Source organism: Hippopotamus amphibius, chromosome 8, assembly GCF_030028045.1.
Source record: "Hippopotamus amphibius kiboko isolate mHipAmp2 chromosome 8, mHipAmp2.hap2, whole genome shotgun sequence".
Classification (NCBI taxonomy): Eukaryota; Metazoa; Chordata; class Mammalia; order Artiodactyla; family Hippopotamidae; genus Hippopotamus; species Hippopotamus amphibius.
In genome coordinates, this window is record NC_080193.1 from 82249044 (window position 1) to 82265074 (window position 16031).

Consider the following 16031-nt stretch of genomic DNA (forward strand, 5'->3'; position numbering starts at 1 on the left):
TTGATATATGAGTGGAAATTTGCCAGGGACTAGCTTGGAGAAGACGTTCCAGAAAGGGGGGATTTCACAAGCAGGAACAAGCTTGTCTTGTTCAGAGAAAGCTGCAAGAGGCATGAATGGTGGGAGATGTGGCTCTGGGGACTGGCAGGGGTCAGATGATGAAGGTTATGCTAAAGTGTTGTGCTTTTATCAAGTAAATGAAGAACAGGCTATGGTCCGACGAAATCATGAGCTGAATAGTGATATGATTGGGCCCACGTGTGAGAAAATCCTCTCTGGAAGTAGTAAAAAGGGTGAATGTGAAAAGGGGACGCTGCAGAAAAGGAGACCAGTGAGGTGTCTGAGCAGTCATCTGGGTGAGAAATGATGGTCTGAGATAGGAGAGCAAGAGTCCAAATAATGGAGAGGGTCAGACAGGAGAGGTACGAGGAGCAGAATTGGCTGCTCTTGATAATCGATTAGATGTCAAGGGTAAGGTAAGGAGAGCAATCTGACAAAGCTCTTACTTTTCCAAACTGAGTATCAAGATAGGAAACATGGAGGAAACTGCTGGGTCAATGTGGATATGATGAGTCTGAAGACTCTGTGACATCCACAGACAGATGTGGGTCCAGAGATGCAGTCAGACATTCGAAGAGTGTGTAGAATTCATCGCTTGCTTATTCAACAAATACAGAGCAGAAGGTAAGAGCCAAGCACAGAGTCTGGAGACGTCATCACTGAAGAATCAGGTAGAACAAGAGATATTCTCAAAGGAGATTTAGAGAGCAGTCAGAGGAAGAAGACCAGCAGAGAGCGCTGCACGAAAAACAAAGGAATAAAGGATTTAGGAAATACGGGAATGGTCAAACAGTCTAAAACGCTGAAGAGAAATAGCAAAGGACAGGCATAGAAGGAAGCCACTGAGATGGGAACCAAGACTGTACCCAGTGGCCCAGTGAGGGTGGAGACAGCAGCAAAGTGTGGATCTGGTGTAAATGAGCGTTAAGGCCATGGAGCAAGGACATGCCGGAGGCCTTTTAGAAACTGGCTGAACACGGAAGGAAAGATGCAAGATGGTGGCTTGAAGAGGCCACTGGGTCAAGGAAGAAGTAAGTAAGATTGGTAGTCAAGGTTAGATTCCTCCGAAATGAACTAATCCTGTTTGCGACATGTCTTGAGGACAGTTCACCCACTGGAAAGACCCTTTCCCATTATTGTTAAATCTATGACGTAGACACTTATAGGCATAAAGGAGATTATGCCACTGTTTTAAAACAAAAATTACATTTTAACTGTTTGGTAAAATATCAAGTGCTTTACGTGACCAAATGGGAGAAAATGTTTTTATCAGGAATACCCTCAGAAAGACACTGACTGAGGTTGGAAAGACTGGGAAGGAGCTGGGTTAACTCCCAGGGAGCATGCTTATGTAAGTGCAAGGAGTCTCTGGACTGCCCTCTAAGGATGGTGTTCTCAGTTAGCTTCAGAATTTAGGGGCCAGACTAAGTCTAGAGAAACAGGGGAGAGGTGAGGGTTTTGTAGAGAAGAGAGTGAAAGGAAGTAGAGACCATTCAAAAGCAAGGCAGGCTGTCAACTCCTTTCCTTCATTTTCCTTACAAAATCTTAGTAATTAGTAATTTAAGAACTTATTACATTACTTCCTAATGTTTCAGTACAAATGCACAGGAGAGATAAATCCCTATCCAAGTTTGAGGCCCGACAGAAACAGGGACCATAAGGAAAGTTGCAATGAGGATTACGTTTAGTACTTTCTTCTTCATTTGAGGACATGTGCTTTGGGATGTCTATTTATTCATAACTGGAATTTGATGAAATTGTTGCAATTCAGAAGTTGAATAATTTAGGAACACACAGTCTTATCTTTACTTGTCATCAAAATGGTACTCAACAGGTTGACAGAGGACAGGAAGGTACTTAGTATAAATTACCAACACTAATCCTTATAATACTGGGGTTGTGGAGAAACTGATAGGCCAAAGCTCGGGGGAGGGTCTTTGCCATATCAAAGATGCTGTGCGTTATCTAGCCCACATCCATCAGGGGTTTTAGGGGACAGCGACTGTGCTGGTTCAAGCTAGTCCACTGGGTCAACAAAAGAGCTCACCAGCTAGGAAAATCAGCAGTGAGGCTCACGTAGACTGACACTTATGCACATACAATTTTTCATATTTGCACTTTTTTGGTGTCAATGATTTACTTGGATCTTTGTTTCAGAATTCCTTTGGCCTGGGAGCTGTTGGACTGAGGAGTGTATTTTCTCACGTCTTCCATGAGAAAGGCTTCCATGAGCCTTCGGTAAGGCTGAGGCCAAAAGAAATGACATTTTCTCACTTTCAACTCAAAAATAATAATTCAGGCATTTTGCAGCAGGGATGACTTCTTTTATTTGGAAAAAAAGAAATACAAAGAGAGAAATGAGGAAGGGAGTTATGTTTTACCCTTTTTATTTACCAATTATTTAGATGTCTGGTGGCACTTACATTATTCTATTGAATTATAGTTTACATCTTGCATTGCTAATTAACTTTCCACAAGTTGACTTCTTAAGTATCTAACCAGATGGATAGTTTCTGGGAAAGCAGTATATGCATATTTTCCTTTATAGCACCCCGAGTGGGCAGCATTGTAGGCTGGCCCACAAGACTCCTATACCCTATATGATTCCCTCTCCTTGAGTACAAGCAGAACTGTGAAGATGATGGTATCTTACTCCCGTGATTGAGTTACAGCATATGGAAAAAGGTTAAGATTTTCTGACTGTGAGTAAGGTTCCTAATCAGTTGACTCTGTTTTTATCAAAAGGGAAATTATCCCGGGTTAGCTCTTTAAAAGAAGATGCAGGCCTTCCCTGAAAGGAGAGAACCAAAGGGAGAGAGACACTCTCTCCTTCTGTCATTGAAGAAGTAAGATATCATGTGTTCTACAACTACAAGAAAATGAATTCTGCCAATACCTACATGAGCAAGAAAGGACATTAAACCTCAGACATGACCCCAGCCCCAGCTGGCACCTCAATTGCAGCCTTAGGAGACCCTGAGAAGATCCCTGACTCTCAGAGACAAGGTGTATTGTTTTAAGCCACAAAATTTGTGTCAACTTGTCCAGCAGTAGAATACCCTCACAATCAATGCCCTTATCACAACAGATGCTCAGAAAGTTTGGGCTTATTGGCCTCTCATGGAAGAACCCATCTGCGCCAACAACATGGGTAAAAATCCTCTTGTGATTCTAAGACACTGAGACAAATGAGGGCAAATCCAGATTGCTAATAAAAGGGGGCTGACTGAGATCAGAAAGTGACAGGGTAGTTGTTTGGACTAGAATCAATAGCCGTGGCCAGGACCAAGAGAAAGCTGATTTGACTTACAAACGGTTTCATTCATGGGCCTCGGTACACTAGGAAAAGATCACACACTGTAGATGTACAACTCTGTCTCCATCTGAGCAGCCCGGTTTGACAGATGGCTTTTACACCAGGAAGCCTAGCAGATTCTGATTCTGTCAACCTGGAAAGTGAAACCCAGGAATGTGGGCCTTCGATGACAATTCTCCATGTCACATCCCATAAAACAAACAAGAATACACACTAGAACACTACCCAATGCCAAAACGATGAAGATTTCTAGAGCTTGTTTTCCACTTCCCTTGTGTTTTATTAGTATGGTGCTAAATGGGGCTTTGAACGCTTCTAGAAAGCACACTGTGAAGTACAAGTGCCACTTGTTATGTGAAAAAAGGCACTAAGCCTGCAAGTTGCAGTCATTTAAATGAGTCATTCAAAACACCACTGAAAAGCCATCTCTGAGCCCTCTGAAAGAACAAAAACTGTTGGCGAGAAAAGGACAAACCCTTTCAGAAAAAGATCCAAACAAATTCAGAAAGAGTTAAGCAGATACTCAAGAGGCCTAATTTTCTGAGCTTTCATCATCTCATTCACTTTCAGGGTCAGGCCCGGGATGTCTGGAAAGTCATCAGCACTGTCTTAACCACCCTCTGCTATCCAAAAATACAGCCCAGTGCTGAGAGGAAGGGCAGCAAGGTTGCTGAGAACCTGCTATTCTCCAGGCGGTAAGCGACGTGCTTTGCTAATGGATTTTACCCCACTTTTTCTGCCCAACAGTTTGGTAAAATGGATTATTTTTCCATTGCTATATAACAAGTTATCATAATGTAGTAGCTTAAAAATCAGTGCCCCTCTATTAGCTCACAGTTCTACAGATCAGAAGTCTGGGCATGGCCAGAACCCAGAAGGCTGGGTTCTCTGTTCAGGTTCCCACTGGCTGAAGTCAAGGTGACAGCCAGTCTAGGTCCTTGTCTGAAGGTTCTAGAAGAAAATTTACTTCTAAGCCCACAATTCAGCTCCTTATGATAATAGGACTGAAGTCCCCATTTCCTTGCTGGCTTTTGGCTGTTAGAGACTGCCTGCATTCCATGCCACATGGCCCCCTTCATCTTCACACCACTGATGGTATGTCAGTTCCAGGAATATCCAGGGTGAGTATATCAAGGAATGGGGAATTCTGGATTAAAATATTGAACAAGATTCCACCTACCACTTAAGACCAGTATTGCTGTTCCCACTGTACAGATGAGGAAAATGAGGCTGTGTGAGAGAGCCTATTAAATGTTGGCAGCACTGATATGAAACCAATGTCTGTTTGCCTCTGAAGCCCATGTTTTTCTGATATGTCATGCTGAGTCACAAAAGGACCAGTCTTAAAAGTTTTTAGGAGTATCTTGTAAGGGTCAGAAATCTGGGCTAGTCCCCGAGAAAGCAAAATCAAGTTTATGGCTGGCCCTGACTGGTGGTGATTCAGGTTCCCAAACTGGAATTCTGACTTGGGAAACCTGTAAATTCCCCAAGATAAAACACACACTCAACTTGTTTCTCCTCCTTTCCCCTCAAGTGCCCACAAGTTGCTTATGAAGCTATACTTTGGTACAAAATCAGATTCAGGCACCTTTAAATTGTTAGCACTGAACAACCAAAGAACAGCAAATGTTGTCTGTAGGGAAAAAAAAGCACATTACTAAAATGTGTTAAACTTTTTTCCAGAGCTAAACAACTAATTACATGGAGAATGCTCACATAGTTATCATACCAGATTTTCTGGTTTCTAGAAAAGATTCTTGTAAATCAGTGCTTGCTTTGTGATATGGATAGAGGAAACAGGCTGAACTGGAGAATTGGAAGCAAAATTGGGTATAAGTAGCACAAGGGAAAGGGCCACTTCTGTTCTGTTCACCACTGGATCTCCACTACAACCAGGTAAGCACTCAAAGCATTGGCAGAATAAATGGCAGCATGAAAAGCAACATTGCTGAAGGCTGTAAACAACTTTATATGGTAACCTTGAAAGAGGGATTTGTGTTTGGCTTTGTTTTTAAGGCAGTGACTCTATAATGAACTTAGCCTTCCTTTGGTTCTGGCTTAACCACACAGTTCAAGTTTTTAAGGACAGTCGTGATTCCAAATGTTCCTGCAGGTATTCCAATTTTTAATTCATAGATAGGACTCTACCAAACATCTCTAGAAGGTAAAATCAGAAACCAGGAGAATCATCCCAATGCCTTGTTTGGTAAAGACAATCATGAAACATCATAAATTAAGAGTTGGGAGTGGCTTAAATGAAAAGTTTAAAACAAACAAAAGTTAAGAATACTTAGTTTTGGAGGTATAGGAGAAATGATGAAAGGGGTCAAAAGGAACAAGCTTCTAGTTATAAAATAAATAAGTCCTAGGGATGTAATGTACAGCATGGTGACTACAGTTAATAACACTGTATTATATGGCCAACAAACACATGAAAAGATGCTCAACATCACTAATCATTAGAGAAATGCAAGTCAAAGCCACAATGAGGTATCACCTCACACCGATCAGAATGGCCATCATCACAAAATCTGGAAACAACAAATGTTGGAGAAGGTGTGGAGAAAAGGGAACTCTCCTGCACTGTTGGTGGGACTGTAAGTTGGTACAGCCACTATGGAAAACAATTTGGAGGTTCCTTAAAAAACTACAAATAGAACTACCCTATGATCCAGTAATCCTACTACTGGGCATATACCCAAAGAAAACCATAATCCCAAAAGAAACATGTACCATAATGTTTATTGCAGCACTATTTACAATAGCCGGGACATGGAAGCAACCTAAATGCCCATCAACAAATGAATGGATAAAGAAGATGTGGCATATATATACAATGGAATATTACTCAGCTATGAAAAGGGATGAGATGGAGCTATATGTAATGAGGTGGATAGACCTACAGTCTGTCATACAGAGTGAAGTAAGTCAGAAAGAGAAAGACAAATATTGTATGCTAACTCACATATATGGAATCTAAAAATGGTACTGATGAACTCAGTGACAAGAATAAGGACGCAGATGCAGAGAATGGACTGGAGAACTTGAGGTTTGGGAGGGGGCGGGGGGTGAAGGGGAAGCTGAGATGAAGCGAGAGAGTAGCACAGACATATGTATACTACCAACTGTAAAACAGACAGCCAGTGGGAAGTTGTTGTATAACAAAGGGAGTCCAACTTGAGGATGGAAGATGCCTTAGAGGACTGGGAGGGGGAGGATGGGGGGGACTCGAGGGAGGGTGGGTGGGGAGTCGAGGGAGGGAGGGAATACGGGGATGTGTGTATAAAAACAGATGATTGAACTTGGTGTACCCCCCCAAAAAAAATAATATATTAAAAAAAATAAATAACACTGTATTGCATACTTGAAGGTAGCTAAGAGAATATATCTTAACAGTTCTCATCACACAAAAAAATTAGGTAATATGTATGGTGATGGATGTTAACTAGACTTATTGTGGTGAACATTATGCAATAAATACAAATATTGAATCATTATGTTGTACAGCTGAAATTAACATAATGTTATACCTTAACTATACTTCAAAAAAGGTATACCCTTAATCAACTATACTCCAACATAAAAAAAAAATTAAAAAATTACTTAAGTTTTTTAAAGGAGTCTAACGTGTAGAAGTACTTGAAGTTTTAGTAAAATGTTTTGCTCATTATACTAAATATATTAATGCTGTAATATTATGAAAAGATTATTATACCTGGAGAATATTTCTCTGTTTATTTGGGTTATCGTGTAAAAATTTTAAGCCTAACATGAAAAGTGTGTGTGTGTGTGTGTGTATGGTTCCTGTCTTATTTATTTATTTACTTATTTATTTATTTATTATTTATTTATCTATTTAATTCTATTGGAGTATAGTTGATTTACAATGTTGTGTTAGTTTCAGGTGTACTGTAAAGTGATTCAGCGACACATATAAAATATTCATTCTTTTTCAGATTCTTTTCTCATATAGACTATTAGAGAACATGGAGTAGAGTTTCCTGTGCTATACAGTAGTTCCTTGCTGGTTATCTGTCTTATATATAGTAGTGTGTTTATGTTCATCCCAAATTCCTGATTTATCCTCACCCCACATTTCCCCTTTGGTAACTATAAGTTTTTTTTGATCTCTGTAAGTCTGTTCCTGTTTTGTAAACTATACGTCAATAAAATGGACAACCTGGAAGAAATAGACAAATTCTTAGAAAGGTACAACCTTCCAAGACTGAACCAGGAAGAACTAGGAAATATGAGCAGATCAATCACAAATACTGAAATTGAAACAGTGACTTAAAAACTTTCAACTAACAAAAGTCCAGGACCAGATGGCTTCACAGGCGAATTCTATCAAACTTTCAGAGAAGAGTTAACACCCATCCTTCTGAAAATCTTCCAAAAATATTGCTGAGGAAGGAACACTCTCAAGCTCATTCTACGAGGCCAGCATCACCCTGTTACCAAAACCAGACAAAGATATCACAAAAAAAGAAAATTACAGGCCAATATCACTGATGAACATAGATGCAAAAATGCTCAACAAAATCCTCAGCGAACAGAACCCAACAATACATTAAAAGGATCATACACCACGATCCAGTGGGATTTATCCCAGGGATGCAAGGATTCTTCAATATCCACAGATCAATCAATGTGATACACGACACTGACAAACTGAAGAATAAAAACCATATGATCATCTCAATAGATGCAGAAAAACCTTTTGATAAAATTCAACACTCATTTATGATAAAAACTCTCCAGAAAGTGGACACAGAGAGAACTTACCTCAACATAATAAAGGTCATATATCTCCTATTTATTTTTAATATATATGCTACACTAAAGCAAAATTTCATGTTATTCAGCCCTATTAATAAGTAGTAAGTGCACATTTAAAATCGTATGAACTTACATTTGTATAGCAATTTCTTTTTATTATGCACCATCGTGGGCATTAGCCCACTGGGTTATCATAAGGCTGTGAGGGAGGCAGGGTACAATCAGTTTTTAGTGCTTTATAATCATTTTAAAGGTAAAGAAATAGTCTCATTAGATCACTGGCCCAAAGTCAATGTTTGCCTGTAGATTCTAAGTACAGTCTCTTTTTCCTGTACCACAGAGCATCTCTAGGGATGATGCTACTGAGAAATGGGATTTGTGTTGACCTGAGAGATGGGAATGGAGGATGCGAGTTTTCACAGTTCCTGCTTTTTCTGCATCCTACACAAGACATAGCTTGTCAGGTCTCTCATCCTTTCTAGGTAACTCCCTTTATTTCATCTAATCTTTCCTCAAACTCAGCAGGTATCACACTGAAGCAAAAGAAAGTGCAATTAAAATATTTATCACATATTTATGGTCAATTTATCTTCTCTACTGTACACATTTTTAAGGGTGTTATTATAAAAGATCCTAAAATAAAATAGTAAATGTATATTTTTAAAAGCTAAATTATAATTTTCTTGGTATGTGATTTTTTTGTTTGTGTTCATCATTAAACTATTTTTTCCTACTCTGAAAAGCTGTTTTGCTACAAGTCCAGTTCTTTTTTACTTTTAACCACAGGGAAGTTATAATCCTCTACTTAAATAGAAGCTGGTTACCATGGAAATCGTTCTAATGCCACTGAATCAATATTTTGATTTTGCTGACATTTAATGTAAAAAGAAAAGACAGACGAAGATTTATAAAAGTCACATTTCATCTTTGTTATAATTTTGATAGCTAGAAAAATTGTAAAGAAAACATATGCTCCATAATGAACTCCAGTTAACTCACAATTATAAAGAATTGAGGATTCATAAAAGAACAATCTACATATTTATATAATTTTGGCTTTGAGTACACACATATGCATGCATGCATTTGGACTCAAGATTTTTTTCCCATCTCTGAACTGAGTCCTGATTCTCTCCTTTTATTGAAATCATAACTTGGTAGAAGAGATTTGAATATATCCAGTTTTACAATTGCCTTTTGATTAAGTGTTCTGAAGAGAAGGTGAAATTTGCATTGAGAATTACTCTTCTACAGAAGTTGTCCATTTCTGCACTGAATCTTAATAGTCCATGTGGTCCATTGACCATTCTCAAAGAGGCACTACAGCTGAAGGCTCCTCAACCCATTCTTAGAGGTCCTTTTGAGGAGAGATGTTGAACTTGAACCTACTATTTAATAAGCCTCACTGACCATAAAGTAGTTTTCCAAGTCTGAGATGAGTCTTTGCTGCTGCTGTAATTTACTCTCTGTTTCCTCTTCTGTCCTCAGAAGACATAAAGATAACAGAGCTGCTGTCTTCTATTTAATAACTATCTATTTAGAGCCTTAGATTTTAGATGGTGAAGGGATCTGAAAGAATTATGAGTTTGTCTACTTTAGGAATTAGCTACCTAAAGCATCTCAAATGAATGGTTATTAGATCTATTCTTAAGACAATTGAATCACCACTCAAATGTTTCGTCTGTGGGACAATCATGATTTTCCAGATGTGTCCATTTTGAATGTCCCAGGTGCCCTTCCTGGGTTGGGGGGAGGGGAGGTTTGGCTATTCTGAGGAGTGTATATTACACTACTTTCAGGAATGTTTCCCGTAGCATTACTTGCCTGATAACATGCTTCTTACTGGCTGCTTGCCCTGTCTGTTTCATTTTCACCTCCCCTTCCAATGGTCCTTTCATTCCCCTTTATTCTTGAATCATTCTAGATTACATTCGGGTGCTCATCATTCATAGACCACTGTTCTAAATCAGTAACCTGCTTTTGGAAACAATCTAATGTAATTGATTTTGTAGTTTTCTGGCAGTAAAAGTAAGAAAGGGGTGATTTCTGGAAACAAGATCACACAATATAAAGAGAAATGAGAAGCACCATGTATCAACATCAGAGGAAACTTAAGAACAGTATTTAAAATTTACAAAAGGCAGATCTCTAGAGCCTTTTAGTTTATTAACAAGTAAATGAAATCCTCAATTGTCTCTAAAAAATCAGTGTGTTACAAGCTGAAGAACATACTGATGGCCTTGAATCACGAGAAAAAAGGTTCAGATTTCTAATGTATTCCAAGGCAGCAGAGGAACAACAGAGTTACACAAACAGACATACAGACACACACACACATCTTCACTGCAGTGCTATTCATTATAGCAAAACAAACTGGAACCAACCTAAGACTTCATCAAAGAGATAATGATTAAATAAAGTACCATGAGGTACATGCCCCTCCTTAAAAATGGTGTTTCCCAACAAACTGAATGCCATGGAAAATAGCCACAAGAAAATAGGTGAAAATATAAAACACAAAACGCTATGCACTAGGATTTCAATTCTGTAAATACACATATATGCACATTATTCACATACATAACCTCACACCCATACACACATCCGTAATGTATTTTCTCATGTATGTTAAGTAGAAAAAACTGAGCCTAAGTGGAGATTTTCCCTGTAGAATGCACAGATTCACTCCATCTCTAGGCATTTATTTGTATTCTTCAATATTTTTTGAGGCTTTTTTTTTTTTTTTGGTTAAATAGGCACTTGGACACCAATATAGGAGGAAGGAGAGAAGAGGATATTAGAAAAGATGGTACATGCTTCATCAGGACCCATCTCATGGGCTAGGTTTGAGCTTCTGTGGAGGATTAAATCAAAAGACAAGGGTGATTTTGTGAGGGACTGGGGAGCCCAGGTGACAAAGAAACCTGCCCAGTTGAGGAATGGACCACCTGGCTTCCACTCTCTGCTGCGAGCTACTGGGAAACCTGGAACACCCGGCACTCAGAGGAACTGATAAGGGAGAATGCCAGGGACAGACAGCAGGGTAAGAGAAAGACCATGGGACCTGATAGAGCCATGCTCTCAAGCCAGTCACTGGCAGCACTGGGCACCCTGAAGCATCTTCCACAACTGACACACAAAAATCTGAACACGCCTGTATCCAAACACGCTTGCGACTCCTCTTCCACCAAAGAACTCTTGGGAATAATGCACAAAAACTGAAACTTATTTATTCAAGCAAGGCTAAAGAGCTGATGAAATCTGGGGTTAACCTGACCTAATTTATAATCATAGGCCAGCAAGGAGACTAAAATATATTTGATTTACGTATTTCATGGCTGAGGAAAAATATAGATATAGGTAGAAACAGAAGATAGAGATTGAAGTGGAGACTTTAATATGTATATGTGCACATGTGGGTATACTACACACATACACACAACACATACATGCATAAATTCATATTCACTGGAAGTACACCAAAATGTTAAAAAATGATTATTTCTAAAGATGATTACAATTTTTTCTTCATATTTTCCTGCATTACAAAGTCCCCATAATGATCACATGATAATTCTATAATCATACAAATAATACTAATAAAAGCAAGAAAATATAAATTTTAGACATAATGCTAGGCAAAATAATTTTCTAATGATTCAAAGCTTTAAGAGGGCTAGAAAACTCACATGTTGCCTTCCCTTTCTGATGAGATAAATTAAATACATTTTTCTGGGTGTCATTTGACAACACCCAGATAAAGAGCCATCCCCCGGATTCTTCTTTTCTAAGACTTCAGAAAGAGGGAGACAGGGTTTTGCAACCCAGGGAGGAAGGCATATGCTGATTAGCACGCGGACCGGGACACGTGCTCTGAAGTCTCTTTCTAGGTGAAGTGGGTCAGGCGCATTTTACCTTCAGTCCTTTCTGGGCCTTTCCCGCTCTTAGTGGCCGCCGTGCTGTTGACCGTCTCTGACGACGTGCTCAGCTTGGTGCTGGGGTCCCGCTTGGGCTTGGGGGGTGGTTGTCTCCGGGAGCCACAGCTGCTGTCATCGTCTGTGCCCCCGACCGAGTGCAGCGACTGCGACCTCACGGAGAAGCCACTGGAGCAAGGATGGGGCAGCCTGTCCTGGGGAGCGGGCATCGTCATGAATCCCATGCGGAAGTGTTTGCCCGCGTAAGTTCCTTCGTGGCCTCGCCCTACTTCTCCACCTATGCTGTAAAAGAAAGACGAAATCCCCACCAGGTGAGCCAGGATGCGAGAGGTCACGAGCACAAGCATATCTGTAACTGTTGATAGTTTACATTTTAACTTGAGACTGGTAAAGAAACGTTTCTAATAGCAGGAAAATATTTTATGCTTTTGCATTCAGTATGACTAAAGCAAATACAATTTGATCATAATCAGAAATTCTGATATCCTGGGATCCAGATACTCACAAAAGAGTATTCTAAAGAAAAAAAAAGCTACCATATAGCATCTTCAATTGATTTTCTTTACTTTCAGGTAACTCTTGTCCATGGCTTAAAAAGGAAACAAGAGTTCTGTGACAACTTGTAGACTGCATTTTTTTTTTTAATTTTTACTGGAGTATATTTGATTTACAATGTTGTGTTAGTTTCAGGTATACAGAAAAGTGACTCAGTTGTGCATATCCATATATCCACTCTTTTTTAGATTAATTTCCCACGTAGGCTATTATCCATGAGGGCCATATAGGCCCACTACTCATACTCAGTATTGAGCAGAGTTCCCTGTGCTATACAATAGGTCTTTATTAGTTATCTGTTTTATATATAGTAGTGTGCACATGTCATAGACTGCCTTTTGACACATGACTGAGGTCAAGGGGGCAGCATTTGAAACTCTTCTTCACTTCATAAAGATCATCCCTACTTTTACCTAGTTAATATAGAGGGAAGAACAAAACAAACAACAGCAAGAACGAAAGGGGTTCTGTTCCCAGTACAAGGTGGGAGAGAGAGATAGGAAGAGGGCAGGAGGTAAAAGAAGGAAGCAAGGATGGAAGGAAGGCTAGAAGGGGGAAAATACTTGCTTAAGTCAATAAAATAATTGCTAATCTCTCTCAGGTTTCCAGAATCCTTTGGTTAAACTAGTAATTTAGTTCTACTAATAAATTAGCCTCACGGAATAAAATAGCAACATCAAATAAAGAGATGTATCACTAGTTAAAATCTCATCCAGTCCTGGGGTAGGTCTAAATAAATTGTAAATATTCAGAGTATGCAAAGTTTCCAAATGTAAGGTTTTAAGTTTTACATAGGAAAGTTGGAACAAAAATTTAAAAATATGTAAGAAAACTCTCAGTTTGAAGTTCAATTAATCATATAGGAAATGACTGCTGGGCCTTTTTCTATGCTATTGTAATGGTGACTCTTTCATGAAGAAAAAGAACATGAATGTCAATGTGAATTTTTAAGAGAGATTTTTTCTAGAGTTTTCCCCATTTGTGCTCATTCATCAATAGAGGAAACAAAAAGAAGCATTGTTAGAAATATTTGGTTAATTTTCTTAGACATGGATGAAGTAAAAAAGTATCTTTGAATATATGAATTTTGGAAACCTGTTGAGTCTACCTTTCCAGACATAAGTTTATCTGGGCCTTTTTTAAATCTTAATTTTAGCTGGCTCTTTATTGTATCTTTCATGACTCTGATGTTTGTCATACATTTTACATTCCAGTAGGAACAATAATGGTAAGAGGTTTTTTTTTTTCCTTCTTCAATGAAGAATTTATGATAATTATATGCCCCTTGTGAATAGAGACAGAAAGGATTCAACAAGAATATGTGGCTCTGTTTCTGGCATTTAATTCTGATCACAACTTGCTGTTCAACCAAAACCGGTTTTTATATTTATTTCATTTTTTTTCCTGAATATTTTAAGTTGATATTCAGATACTAGATATACTAGCTTTGCAAGGCAAAATAAAGGAATCTCAGTGCACTAACCAGAGCAGTGTATCTCTAGAAGTATGAATGAAATCAAGCAAATGACTGAGTGGAAGTTTTCACATCATAGTGGTCAGTATCCTAAATCCATGTATTGTTCTCACACGTTTCACATTCTGTGCCTTCTTCAAGAACATCAGTCCAAAAATAAACTAGAATAAATTCAAATGGAACGGTTTGTGAAAAATCAATAAGAATTTAAGGCAGAATGGGGTGGTGGAGGTGGGCTCAAGGTGTGATGGAATGGGAAGGTTTGTCATTGATTTGTGATGATCTCAACCTTAATCTTTCTCATAGAAGAGGAAATATTTGATCTCGTCTAACTTTGCCTCAGTCATTTTGCACGTCTTGTACTTATTTCTGCTGCCACATCACTGAACAAAAGGTGCTTTGAGGATTATTTAGACAGCCGTTCCCAGCAACATACCCACATCAGGGGGTTTATGCGTGTGTCAGTGCACACAGGCATTTATGAGAGAGTTACCAGGATAATTGTGTCAGCAATTTCTCTGTTACTTTTGACCTAAGTAGGGCCTGCACCTTTTCCCAGACAGATAATTAGCTCTGCTGCTTCAAAATCACATTTTTTCAGCATAAAACAATTTCCTCTCACTATCTATCCTTTTGTTCATATATGTAATGTATACACACATAGACACACACGCATACACACACACACTAACACTTTTTCTGAAGAGACATTCAGTGTAAACTTTAAACCATGGCAGGTCTCAGGTACAGATTTAATTTGACCAGGTTGTGACTGCAGGACGAAGGTAAGTTGAATACAAAGGCCGTTATCCAAGGCGAAGGATGAGCATAAAGGTGATGGTACACTAGGTTCAAGACACCAAAGATGATTAGTCTAACGCAAATTGAAGATTGTGGAACATAGCGTACAACTAATTCCTGAATTTATGACAGGACCACGTGGAGTTTCTAAAATATGCAAATTTCTAGACCTATACTAACAACTACTGAATCGTATTTGTGGAATTAGAATCTCTGTAGCTAACGGGCCAAACCCTGTAGCCAATGAGTTTCTTAAAAAAATTATATCCAGATGTTTCTGATGTAGTCAATCCAGAGACCCCCCCCCCAGAGACATTAATAGCAATAGAGACATTCATGAGCAGACATCTGTTAGTTAGAAACAGCCAGGGAGACAGAGTTATCAGAAAGTGGGACAAAGGAGACTTGCCAGAGACCAGGAAGAATATCACAGATAAGACAAGATATAATGTATTAGTCAGGTCTTGTTAGGTTATCCTGAAGTAACAAATAATCCCCTATCTTTCCTTATTTTTAATAACACAGGTTTATTTCTTGCTTATATTCATTGCGCCAGCTGTGTGTCAGCTGTGGCTCTACTCCACATCTTCTTCATTCTAGGATCTAGCCCCTACTGGGATGTGTTCTCATGGCAGAGAGAGAAAAGCAATCACAGAACCACACAGTGTCTCTTAAAGCTTCTGCTCAGTTGGGACATATAATCTTTTGTTTGTTTGTTTGTTTTGTTTTGTTTTGTTTTCCTCCTATTTATTTATTTATTTTTATTTATTATTTTTTTGGGGGTACACCAAGTTCAATCATCTGTTTTTATACACATATCCCTGTATTCCCTCCCTTCCTTGACTCCCCCCCTTGAGTCCCCCCCACCCTCCCCGCCCCAGTCCTCTAAGGCATCTTCCATCCTCGAGTTGGACTCCCTTTGTTATACAACAACTTCCCACTGACTATCTATTTTACAGTTGGTAGTATATATATGTCTGTGCTACTCTCTCACTTCGTCTCAGCTTCCCCTTCACCCCCCGCCCCCTCCCAAACCTCAAGTTCTCCGGTCCATTCTCTGTATCTGTGTCCTTGTTCTGGACACTGAGTTCATCAGTATCATTTTTAGATT

At 39.0% G+C, this 16031-nt stretch overlaps 1 protein-coding gene across 1 annotated transcript in view; it reads right to left on the reverse strand.

Moving 5' to 3' along the window:
* Positions 1 to 16031, reverse strand: part of NYAP2 (neuronal tyrosine-phosphorylated phosphoinositide-3-kinase adaptor 2) — a 258793-nt gene that overhangs the window by 148978 nt on the left and 93784 nt on the right. The window contains exon 2 of the mRNA XM_057747087.1: positions 12071 to 12372. Coding sequence (XP_057603070.1) covers positions 12071 to 12372 — 302 coding nt within the window. The remainder of the gene's footprint in view (positions 1 to 12070; positions 12373 to 16031) is intronic.